We start from the raw sequence: 13,385 nt of genomic DNA on the forward strand, positions 1-13,385 counted from the left end.
CATCTGTACTTCCTGTCAGAAAAGTTGAAAAGACAAATGAAAAATGTGATCTTTAGTTTACGAGGCTAATCCTAAAGAAAATGAAACCAGAATAGAGCCTTGTAGGCTAAAAGTATGCAAGTTAAAAACAAATATGCAATACACATTACACGATTTCTGCAGAAATAACAAGAAAAATAGGGTTTGTTATAAGCTTTACATCAAATATAAAGAAATTGTTTTTAAAGAAAAAATAATAAAGATGTATTAAGTCTCTCGATATAGCTTGGTTAGTCTTAGTTAAGAATTGTTTTTTTAATCAGAAGTTTTTATTTTGATATATTAATGAATATATTTTGGAGAAAAATGGAATGCAGCAGTCTAAAATCATGACAAACTGAACTATTTGTGAGGGATTAGAGTGTCTCAGCACACTTGCAAATGTGTACTGTTTTCTTTTAGTTTTTAAATTGTACCTTTCATTTCTGAGATTATAATATAATTACATCATTTCTCCTTCCCTTTCCTCCCTCCAAATTCATATATCCCTCATTGTTCTCTTTCAAACTCATGTTTCCTTTTTTATTAATTGTTGTTACATGTATCATCTTTGTAGACATATGTATTCTTAAACACATAAATACAACTTGCTCAGTCTATATAATGTTGCTTGTATATATGTTTTCAGGGCTGACCATTTGACATTAGGTAGCCAATTGACATGTTCTTCCCTGGCAGAATTGCCTTTTACAGTACACTTTCCTTTGGAGATTTTAGAGATTGCAAAATGTTCAATATCCATTTTCAGTGACTTATAGAAGAGGATTATAATTATCATTAATACATCTTACATTTTTATTTCATCTTGAATACTGTGTATTTCACCAATTCCTTTCTTTCTTTTCTTTTCTTTCTTTCTTTCTTTCTTTCTTTCTTTCTTTCTTTCTTTCTTTCTTTCTTTCTTTCTTTCTTTTTTTTGCCTTTTATCTAAGAAATAAATGATTTTATCAACCAGGACTCTAAAATTGGTTCATATAGAAGCAATGATTACTTGAATAACGCATCCATTTGTTGTTGTTATTGTTTATTTCACACAAAATATGTGAAACTTGAATTTGCCAGTGCCCCTTAGGAGTAGATTAAACTCAAAACTGCATTTATATTTTTATTTTAGTGGTGCACACCTATAATCCTAGTTCTCAGGGATGGAGGCAAGAAAATCAGGAGTTCAAGGCCAGCCTTGAGTGCATAGTCGGCTGAGGATCAGTCTGGGATACATGAGAGTATCTCAAAACAAAAACAACAAACAAAAAACCGAAGAAAATAAATAATGATATTTAATAGTAGAGCTGATGGCATTGGTTATTGGGGATTTGATTTGTGTTATATTTATATGAGATACTAAACATTATAATAAAATAGGAACTATATAGATAAGTAGTTATTTTTAGGGTGTCTGTAGCTCAATGGATAGGGAAAAGTAAAAGCACTCTCCAGAAAATGTAACCAATAATTAGGCTAATGGCTCATGATGCATTAAAAGGAAACTCTGGCCTGGGAACCAGGCACTAAGGGCTTGGTCTTGATGCTCCTGTCAACAACATGATTAGTTAATTTACAAGTTTCTTTGCCTTTCTTAATATTTTCTTATCTATAAAATTTAGGGACTCAAATCCTCTCTAAGATGCCATCTGACTGTATAACCTCTTTGTGACGTGATTTTTAATTCTAAAATATGCCCGAGGAGTATGAGGAAGATAGTATACATGATGCCATACTTACTCTGTCAGGGAATGATGACATCATCACTACAGTTTGGAACATTGCTAACATGACAGGAATTTTTAAAAGAATGCCTATTCCTGTCAATTAATTTATACCTTTGGCAAGTATTTATGGCATGCTTATTGTGTTTTAGACACTATGTTGGAAATTCAAAGGTTAATAAATGCATCCTTTGTGTAGAGATGATAAAAGCATGCAACATTAAAAGATAGAGTAATTACTGCCTTTACAACCATTATTAGTATTTACTGCTCTGAGTTATTTATTCTCATTAAATTGCTTTAGTATGGCTGTTTAGGATTCTATTAATCATTTAGTGCCCAATTTTCTTGGAATAGTAAAAAATTCTCAAGTCATATCTTCATACATTTATTATAACTGAAAACAGATATGTAAGATTTTTGTCAACAACTTAGGATAGCCATGATGAGATAATATGTTGTGTTCATAAGGACAGTTTTAATCCCATATACCAGTGGTTCTCAATCTGTAGGTCGCAGCCCTTTTGGGGGTCAAACAAACCTTTCACACGGGTCCCTTAAGGTCATTGGAAAACACCGATATTTACACTACAATTCATAACAGTAGCAAAATTGCAGCTGTGAAGTAGCAATGAAAGTAATTAATGGTTGGGGGTCACCACAACATGTGGAACTGTGCTAAAGGGTCAGAGGACTAGCAAGGCTGAGAAGCACTGCTGTACACCTTCTTCAGAGTGGTAGTTACACTGTTAGTGTTTGCAGCGTAAGTGGGAGTCAGGAAAACAGACATTCATTTACTGAGATGTCTGAACTTGCAGGTGATTTTGCAAGGCTTTCCTTAATCCACCTAGTTCACATTACTTCATAAATGGTCTGCTTTGTTGTTATTCCGTGATGAATGCAGTTACACAATAAACCATCAGATAAGTGCAAATTATTTTCAGCTCATACTGTATTAGCCACAGATACTTTCTGAGAAGAGGGTATAGTGTGTAATAATAGGCTAAAATAACATATATTTACCCATGATTTCAATCAAAAAACTATTCTTCACAAAATGTAAATACTATAGTTTTTTATATGTCTATATGATTTTATATGTCTAACTGAATTCACAATTAAAACTAGAATTAAGCTATGGTCATTGATTGATTGATTGTAGCTCTGGGGATTGAACTTGGGGCCTTGAACAAGTCTGGCAAGGATTCAACCTTTGCATTAAATCCTCAGCTCTCAAAATCTTAATTTAAGCCTGGCATGGTGGCATAGGCCTTTAATTACAGTCCTTGGGTAGAAGAGGTAGGCAGACCTTTGTGACTTCAAGTTCAGCTTGTTCTACACAGAAAATTTCAGGCCAGCCAGGGCTGCATAGTGAGACTCTATTTTAATTTTTCTTTTATCCAACTATTAGTAAGTGTAATAAGGAAATAAGTAATAAAAATAAATAAAGTCATACCTTAACTGGTTATTTGTCTCTTATGAACTAACTTCTCTACAATTTCTCTCAAAGACTGTTTAAACGAATATGATTCTAACACATGTAAAATCTAATTTTTGTACATTTGAGATAAGGTCTCACTATGTAGGCTTGGCTGGCTTGGAACTCACTATATAGCCCAGGCTGGCCTCGGACTTGTGAGTGATCCTTCTACTCTGCCTTCAGAATGCTGGGATTACAGGTGTGCAACACCACACCCAGCTGTAAAATAGAATTAAAATGTTAAGGCTTTGGCCCAAAGCATTAGGTCCTTGCTGGCTTTGTCATGACCATGTAGAATAACTACTTTGAGACAAGACGGATGGAATTTGCTGTTCTCAGCATTTGCAGGGCCAGGATGTACTCAGCGAAAACAACACTCATCCTTGCTTTGTGCTCCTCTGTGTGCTTTGGGAGTGTTTCCACCACAAACATTTAACTGTTTGTAGGTGATAAGACTTGGAAACAGCTGGTACCACTTCTCTCCACTCACTCTCTATCCTCCTAGCAGAACAGGCCAATTCCTCAGTGCCAAATCTACAGCTCACAATGTCCCTAGTGAACAAAAAAGCATTCTCATATCATACATAATGCTTGCTTTATTTAACCACCTAAGCTATTCATCATCCTGAATAAAAGGGTCTCATAGAATCAACTGAAAGAAGATATGTAGAGCAACTAGTTTGGAAGCCTGGTTACACATAGCCCCTTAGGCATGCTGTTAATTCATCTAGATACTCACGGTCCAGTTGTACCTACATTTATCTGTGCTTTCGATTCATACTGGAAATTTTCAAAGGTATATTTGTCAGATCTTCTTTGACGCATCTTAAAGAGTCTGGCACCACGATTACTGAAATGGGACAGTTCTTCTATCATGATGTCTCTGGGGATACTGACTTTTTTGCCCAGGTTCATGCCATCTACATCTGTAAAACGATATTTACATTCATGAAAATCCAAAAGGAAGCATTTCAAAACACTTTGCCAAGTTCTATAATTTGTTTCCTGCCCTACATTATAGTAAGTGATTGAGATGTGTTTCAGTAGCCTGGCCTTGGGGTACATCCTGGACTCACCACTTTGGCACTGCGGGATCACAGATGTTGCTTATTTTGTCTAAACCTCCATGTCCTCATCTCTAATGTTCAGCTAATCATAATAAGAATAATAATTATTGAACAGCATTGGTATTAAATGTAATTAAATTATATTTAATTAGTTAAAATATTTAATATAAACTAGCATGTTATCAGGCACAAAGAAAGAGTGGATAAAAGTTAGCTGTCATACTCTTAGTACAATTTAGGCTTTCCATTTAGTGACTTTCCAAACAGAACTGCTTTGTATTTATATTAATAAGCTTTGCTTTTCTCCCCACATTCCCATTCATCAGCTTGAGTTCTGCCAATCACGGAAGTGCACGCATGCTCCCTCCAACCCCACCGTCTAGTCTGTACCTGGCACCAGGCAACCTGCATAAAGGGAGGGGGCAGGTAAGAAAAACGGAGTGGACATCTTTCCCAACCAGCTCAAATGCCACGTCTGTGGATCTCTGCACTAAAACCTATGTATAATTACTAATGCTTCTGTTGTATCCAAAGCACTGGATCACAATTCTTTTATGGTTTGAATTTTCTTTCGGTTTTAATTTTTTATGTACCTTATATTGTAAATATAGCAGAAATTTTGTAATGAGTGTTATTTTTAGCTGAGAGTGTGGGTGCATGCCTGTAATCCCAGAGGCCAGAAGTGGATGGAGGACAATTGTGAGTTCATGATCAGCTTGAGTTACATAGCGAGTTCAATGTCAGACTGGGTTACACACTGATGGTCTGTCTCAAAACAAACAAATGAACAAAAATCAAGACAGAAGATTGTTATTTTCTATCCCTAATACTAAAGAGCTTTCTCACAAGTCAAGAGAGATGAAATTATTCTACTTTCTTCTCTTGCTTTGATTTTATTTTGAGACAGATTTGCAGCCCAGGCTAGCCTCCAACTCACGACACTCCTATGCCAGCCTTCTCAAGCTCTGAGCTTGTAGGTGTATTTAACCATGTCCAGCACCTCCAAGTGCTTTTAGAATTAGGAATATATTTCTGTATAATGCACAGAGCCTCTTTGCCACTGAGAGGTTTTGTTATGTACACAGGGAGAGAAACTGGAGTATTAGGCAAGTAACTATTTATTTTGACTAACAAGACAGAAGCTGCTGCTGATGTGACAAATTAACTAGGATAATTAAGCTTTGAGGAGTGTGTACTGGAACATAGCAATCCTCAGTAGGATGACTGGCAAAATGAGACAAAGCCAAGGGAGCTGATGCAGGAATTGTGTCCTGGGTTTGTGTAGAAGTCTCTGGACGAGGTCTCAGAGGCCATCTCTGATCTTTTCAGATATGTAAACCACTAAATTCCCTTTATTGTTTACCTAGCTGCTTTCTGTTATAGTCAATTAAACATGTGCTAATTCGTATAGCTGTTTTCTCCACACATTCTTGCTAATATAAGAACAAAGTTTGTGTTAAACCGAAAATCATAGCCAAGGATGAGAGAAGCTGACCTAGAAGACCCATGGTGAGGTCCTTGATAAGTAAGGCATAGGGGAGGTATTAGGAAAAAGAAAGTTTTTGCCCCTAGCTTGTAGGCTCATTGGGTTCACAGGAAGTAGTTACTCCTTTTTAGCAACTCACTACAAGCTGACACAAGGAATAAATGTGCACGCACAGCTACCAGAACTTACCGGCCCTCACTGGCAGAGCATACAAAGAAATTATCAGCAGACACAATCCAGTGTTGCCTTTAAATTTATACCACGAGAACACAGACACAATCAACAAAAGAGAACATACTTTACCAACTCCCAAGTTGTTCATTACTTTCCGATCTGTATTGTCTCAATCCTAATTTTCCCCTTCCCACTCCACAGTGGCTTTGAGTGACTGACATCTGCTGGGTGTTTAAGTTCAGAAGCATTGCCCACAAGACAAAGTGTGTGCTGGAACTCACACTAGTTCACAGACCGGACTAATACATCTTCAGAAACTCTACAAGCCAGCAGTCACACAGTGGACACATTAGTGTTCAAATGAAGTTATTAGTGAGGTGTGGTGATACAGGCCTGGAATCCCAGCACTCTGGGAGTGGAGGCCAAGGATCAGGGATTCAAGGTCAACTTAAGTTCAAGACCAGTTTGAACCACCTAAAACCTTGTGCATGCACACATGCTTGTGTGCTTGAACACACACACACACACACACACACACACACACACACACACAAGGTATATAGGGTTATGGATGTAGCTCAGTGGCAGAGCACTTCCCTAACCTATGTGAGGCCCTGTTCCATTCCCAGCAATGAATAAAAAGAACTTCTGGCTGTGCATAGTGGCAGATCCCTGTTATCCTATATTAAGCAGACAGAGGCAGGAGGATCTAAAATAGAAGGCCAGCCTAAGTTGCAACAGTGAGACCATGGGTGTGTGTGGGGGGGAGTTCCATAAGTGTAATACTTGGACATATCACAGTAAAACAGCAATAACTATTCAAAAGGTATCACTTTATAAGTTGCTGGATACTTTTGCTATTATCTATATGGTCTTGAGGTTATTTGTATGTATTGTGCTACATAAGGAAAATCTGAATACTATAGTGCCTGTTATACCATTGCTTTGTAAGTTCCTGTGTGTCATTGTACTGTCGCACACTTCTTCCCACACTCCATCTGGTGCCTCTATGATGGAAGCCTAAAGTTGGTCATAGTGAGAGTATTTCCGAAAGAAAACGTGGGAAGCGACCAACCAAAGCATCACATCCTTCAGAGTCAGGAATACACTAGACAACATCCTTTGTATAAACAAACAGCAAAAGACAAGCTGAAGTCTCAAGGTTCCTTCCCCTCCCTTTTAAAGTTGCTTCTGATGTCACAGAAGCAAAGGTTTCAGAATCATCGATGAGCTGAGGATCTGAGTTCAGATGTCCCGACCCTTTAGTGTACCCCAGCACAAGGTTTTCAAGGTGTTTTTGATCTCAGTGCCCGAGAAACGATACATACGCATCCTTACCCTCATGACTTAGAAGCTTGTCTTTGAGGCATTAGATCATCCATTGAAAATAAAATCGCTAGGCATACTTTCCTACCACAGTCATTTATAGTGATATAGAACCATAGTCAGATCCAAGAACCTAACCCACTTACAAACAACTGTAGTAAGACTGAAGATCTTTTAAAAGTTCTTCCTCATGACTGTCAGGCAAACGCAATCTTAAGAGAATGTATAAACCATGGGAGGAATGTAGCGGATGCTTATTTTACTTAGGGGGTCTTACTAATACACAAAGACTCTTTTCTGCACTTGCAAAGGACTCCATCTACAAGTAATAGTTCATAAACTCTATCTTCTTATATACTGTAAGCCATATATCAGCCTGTGATCTTGAATAATGCTTGAAAATTTTCCAATTAATAAAATTTTACTGATAATTTTTTCCTAAATGAAGATGAATTTGAAAACTATATAAGACTCTTTGTGTTCCTATTTCAGAATCTCTGTATCATTTTGAGGGTATATTGTTGTTGTTTTGTTGTTGTTTGGGTTTGTTGTTTGTTTGCTTTTGAGACAGGATCACACTATATAGATCCGGCTAGCCTAGAACTTATTAGGTAGACCAGGCTGCCCTTGAACTCACAGATTCACCTGCCTCCTCCTCCTCAGTTTAATACTGCTTATAAATCTTTCCATTAATGTCTGATTAGCCGTGAATACCTGTAAATATTTAGGCAATTATATTACCAGTGTTCTGAGTTCACAACAAATCATTCAGTGCTTCCTGTAGACTGCAGGAGAAGACAGAGCCTGTCACAGAGAAAGGCATTGTTGAAATCCAGGGCTGTGACCAGCGTGAAATAGGATTCAGCTTTCTGAAGGACCTTGGTAAGGTCAGGTGCTCTATTTTTTCTTAAGATTATGATAGTGTTAATGTGAAAAGATAAAGAAATATCACAAACTCCTACACTGAATTGTTCCCCCCACCTCAATTTTGAACTACATTAGGCCTTTCTGGTGTTATCATTTTGATATTGAAATTTTGATTGACAGGGAAATTAAAAATCGATCCTCACATAATCCTTCATCTGAAATTCTAGACCTTGTGCTCTATAATTTTTCAAAGTCCTTGCAATTTCTGTCAATACTATTATTCCTTCTGTTACTGATAGAGAAACAGACACGGCCATTCCTGCCTTCGGGCAGATCAATGGATGGAAACATGGAATTTCTGAATTAGATGCACATGTGAAGTCATATCCACCCAGCTCTCCGTTCAGAATTGGGGCTTTCTGATTTCAGACCACAAAGCTCAACTCTTTCCCTGAAATTGCACAAAGTAATCAGCCTGCTTCTCTTCAGTGTGCCTGGGAAAGCTGTTCACCAGTTACAAAGAGAAAGCCAATCATCCCCAAAGCACAAGACAACAAAGCCCTCCCTCAGTGCAGGAGGAAAAGCTGTGGGGGGCCGGGGGCGTGTCAAGCAAGCCACCACAGCTGACACACTGTGGTCCCCTTTCCTGTTATGAGGCTCTTATTCTGAGCTGCTAGTAACACCTGTGTTTGCAGTTTAAGGGACACCACACTCTCAGTCCATCTTGTGGTTGTTTTAACTCCAGTTCCTTTCCCAACCTTACTCTAGAGTGCTTGTCCTTAATCCATTCTGATGGTCCCATCTCTTCCGTTGTCACTTACTCCTATCCCTCTTGGTTTAGTGTTCAGATTTGAAATGAGTTATGTGCTGTGGATATCGCCCTGTATGCTGTGGATGTGTTGCTCGAGCACAGGAAAACCTGCAGCTACAGTTATGGAGTGAGCAAGGATTACAGTTCATGCAGGAGACCTGTACAGATTCACCGGCAATTAACTGCACAGGGCTTGTGGGTAGGGAGGGAACTGTTATGGACCGTCTTGTCTTGTCCTCACAGCTAATCCATGTGTAGATGCAGACAAAAGATCTCTACAGTCTAAAAAGCACTGTAGCACTTTTTAGATGCTTGCCGCCATGGCGGACATGCTGTGTGAAGCACTGAGGTTGTTGTTACAACAGTAACACAAGACCACTTCCCCACTCCTTCCCTGTAGACGGTAGTGCTTTACCTTGGTGAGGCTGATCTGGGTAGAACACCTGGGTAATAGGAAATACTTTTTTTCTTTAACATTTGTTTCTCTCTCTCTCTCTCTCTGTCTCTCTCTGTCTCTCTCTGTCTCTCTCTGTCTCTGTCTCTCTCTCTCTCTCTCTCTCTCTCTCTCTCTCTCTCTCTCTCTCTCTCTCTCTCCTTCTGTGAGTTTGTTCTTGCCTTCCACCATGTGGATTCCCAAGATTGAATTGGGATTCCAAGCTTGACACCAAGACCCCTGCCTGCTGAGTGTCTGGCAGGCCCTTGATACTTTTATCAGCTCTTTGTTGGACATGTGATGTCTTCACTCCTGGTACATTGTGTGACACCAAACTACAATGGGTCCACAAGGAGCAACAGCATGGGTGTAGTAAGTGGAAACCAGAGATTTAAAAAAACTCACTCGATCCAGTTAACTCTGTAGTCTATATGGGGAGAAGTTTTTAATTCTTTCAGGCAGTTTGTCCTTTTAATAGTAAGAGTGACCTAATATGAAACTTTCCCTCTTCCATTTCCCTGCTCATCTCAAAAGGTCCCCAGCTGTGGTCTCAGCCCTACAAGAACTGCAGCTGGCTGAACCTCATTCATTATTATTGTTTTTTGGAGTATGATAATAATAATAATACATGGGTTATACTACTTAATGTTGTTCTTATGTACAAGTAGACTACTAAGTTTTAAAATGATGATCGGAACTCTAGCATATATCATCTTAAACTACCCAGATGTTTTACAGCTGCAATATGTCTTAAAATATAAAGACTCATCCCCACCATAAATGTTTCTCTGGAGTCCATATCTCATTTCTACGTCCTTAGAGAAGGTGACATTCCCCAGCTGCAGTGTCCTCCACTCCTGGCAGCTTACAAACAGTTAAATTCCATGTGAGACTCCAGCAGAAAGAAAAGAAAGAAATCAAGTATTTGTTCTGCTTCATAATATATAGGTGTTTTATCTTGGATGAGTCTGACTATCGAGCTCATCTAGAATATTGACCATCATAAAGTCAGAGCCTAGGGCTCCTCCCACCTGGGCTGGAGCTCATCCAGTGTTGGAGGGAAGGCCTTCACATGGCCAAGACTTCCTGGCGGGGAGGTGGTAGTGTTCCCCACTGATATATAAGTGTATTTTCTAAAAATAAAGATTTCAATGGTTATATTTGTAAAAATTATAAAAATATAATTTTATTCTCATAGATGTAGGTAAGCAAATTATATGTCAGAGTAGAATCTGACATATAATTTATAATGAGAGTATATTAAATGGATTTACTTATGATTACAATGTAATTAGATGGTGTCAGTTGTGTTCAAGGCAGTATGGCCTAAGACAATTATGATGATGATGTAATGGAAAGTAATTTATCCAAAGTCTAGTTTTACAGCAAACAATTTAGTCTCAAACTTAAATTATCATCTGATTTTTGCCATATTGACTAGCAAAACCACACATACAATTTCAAGTAAATTACCCAAAGTAGGATACCCAAAGATACATGCAAATTTAAAAGAAGCATGGGGTTCAAAACTTTGGATTGATACAGTCTGGTAGCGAGGCCAGAATTATTCTCATTTTATTCTAAATGAATTTGGTATGAAAGTAAAGCCTGAGAAGCAAGCAGAAGCCGGCACAATGATGTGATAGCAAGGAGATTAAAGGCGAGCCGTGCCCTTTCAACATGACTGTGGTATGTGGCCGGCATGTAAAACACTTTGATTGGTAGTTCGGCTTGCTTTACCGAAAGGATGATGTGAAATACTACACTCATCCTGGTTTCCAGATGCCTCACCAGATTTCATGCTTCTAGATGTGAATATTTTCATGGTGCAATGCTCCATTTGTTGTCAGCTGAATGAAAATAAAGGGGCACCCTGCAAATTCCACAAATGTGTCTGCAATGGCTCAGATCAGCCCTAAAAAGGACCTGTATATTAAACTCAAAATTTAACAGTATGCTAATTTTTATTCATGAACAAAATGAATTTGCTTTTTAACAAGTCAATTTTTATTGGAATAAATATCTTAACATCTATCATATATTAAAAATTAAGTTGCTTTGACATTAGAAGGACCCCAGTTTTTCAGAAAGCATAAGTAAAAGTAGATTTCACATGCAATATATGTTAGTACATCAGTTATTAAATGTGAATACTGGTGTCAGGTTTAAACAATAAATACAAACTCCTATGCTACCGGTTGTTTTGCTTTGTTTTGAAATTTTTAAAAGGCTGATGGAACATATTTTGAATTTTTTGATGCACTACAAAACAAATCAAGATAGAACAAAAAATACAGGGTTGTATGAAAGTTATCTATAAACAAAACTCAGAAGCATCATGCTCACTGATACTGTGAGCGGCAAGCCGAGAGAATGCACATCAGCTGTCAGCCTGCCTCATTCCTCCTGCAGCAGTTGCTGATCTGAAAATAGCTTTCAAATGAGAAAGGATGACTGCAGAAGGATTCATTACCATAGGCTTTTCTATAGTACCCCGAGAGCTTCACGTCTGTTATGGTGGATAGGAAGTATTTAAGGAAGTAAACTATATGACATTAACATCAGAAAGGATCTACATTCATGCCATGCTTTGTTACGACCATGAAGGGTGTTTAGTGATACCGTTTCCATGGATCTCCTTCGTGATGGCCGATGCTTGCTGTTTCTTTTGCTTCACCATGGCACTATGTGATAGCATGGTATTTTTATTCCCTGTTGAAAAGAAAGGGACACTATTGAGGCAATGTGAGGAATTCCTTATGATCACCCTTTCTGCAAGAGAACATCTTTCTTATTAAGAATTTATTATTGCTTTTTACTGAAAGACCAACAGATCCTGCTTGTCTGTCTACAGTGCACATTTTTCAGTAGCAGCCCAGGTCCCTGTGAACGGAGGACGACACAGTGTCAGACCCAGTCTTTCAGTCCATTGACCACTATGCATTGAGAAACAATTAAAGTGCCAGCTTCCTCGCTCTTCCCTCTCTTTCCTACAGTTTTTTTTTTTTTTCATCTGCCAATGCTTCTCTCCTGGCTGCCATCCCACCAGCATCAGAGGACATCACTTCCAGCAAACTCTAAGAGTGAGGAAGAGGCCAGACCCAGCCAGACCTCTTTGGTGGTAACATTTCAAGCCGGTATCAACAGCCTCCCTTTAAAGCAAAGAATGGTAATTTATGAGTCATAACTCTGAACCTCTGGGGACAACTGACTAAGAAGACATTTTAGGAAACAATAGACTCACCTTGCTGTTAGACTGCACTTTTCAGCAGGGGTGAATCCCAATTGTGGAGGAAAACGCTGAAGGTGGAATATGATGGCACTTGGGCCTGATGGGTTTTATCCTTGAACCTGGAACGGCATGGTCCCTAGCTCTGACTTAAACAGGGGACTGAGCCTCTCTGAAGAGACTGGCATCCAGCTGACATCAACTGACTATATATAGCACCAAATACTTTAGCTACTCATATCTTCCTGGCAAAAGGGAGGGACAGGGAGAGATTAGGTTCTCTCCATTGTGTTTCTGGGACTCTGAGATAGCTGAATGAAATACTCATTCATTGGACATGAACAACATTTTTATTGAACATCGTCTGTTCGAAGAGACCACAGTCAAAATGGATTTTAAAACATTTTAAAGATGTAGTTCTTATTCTATACCTTAATTGAGGTGACAAGAGATATATATTAATTAGAGCAAAATGATGGACTATTCAAAATCAAAATGAACTGTAGGAGCCCTGGACAGATGACTCTGTGGTTAAGAACACATGCGGTTCTTACAGAGGACCGGGGTTCAAATCCCAATCACTCACATGGTAGCTCACAGCTGCCTGAACTCCAGTTTCAGAGGATCTGACACATTTTTTGACCTCTATGGGTACCTGTATGGACATACACACACACACACACACACACACACACACACACACACACACACAGAGACAGAGAGACAGACAGAGAGACAGAGAGACAGACAGAGAGACAAAGAGACAG

The 13,385-nt window shown here is 38.6% G+C and overlaps 1 protein-coding gene across 1 annotated transcript in view; it reads right to left on the reverse strand.

The window, feature by feature from the left end:
- Window positions 1-12,811, reverse strand: part of Myoz2 (myozenin 2) — a 29,355-nt gene extending 16,544 nt beyond the window's left edge. The window contains exons 1-3 of the mRNA XM_006991876.4: window positions 12,634-12,811; window positions 12,012-12,101; window positions 3,982-4,151 (exon numbers count right to left, since the gene is read on the reverse strand). Of these exons, the coding sequence (XP_006991938.1) occupies window positions 3,982-4,151; window positions 12,012-12,087 (246 nt within the window). The 5' untranslated portion in view covers window positions 12,088-12,101; window positions 12,634-12,811. The remainder of the gene's footprint in view (window positions 1-3,981; window positions 4,152-12,011; window positions 12,102-12,633) is intronic.
- Between the last annotated feature and the right edge of the window lie 574 nt (window positions 12,812-13,385).

This window comes from Peromyscus maniculatus, chromosome 6, assembly GCF_049852395.1.
Source record: "Peromyscus maniculatus bairdii isolate BWxNUB_F1_BW_parent chromosome 6, HU_Pman_BW_mat_3.1, whole genome shotgun sequence".
Taxonomy (NCBI): Eukaryota; Metazoa; Chordata; class Mammalia; order Rodentia; family Cricetidae; genus Peromyscus; species Peromyscus maniculatus.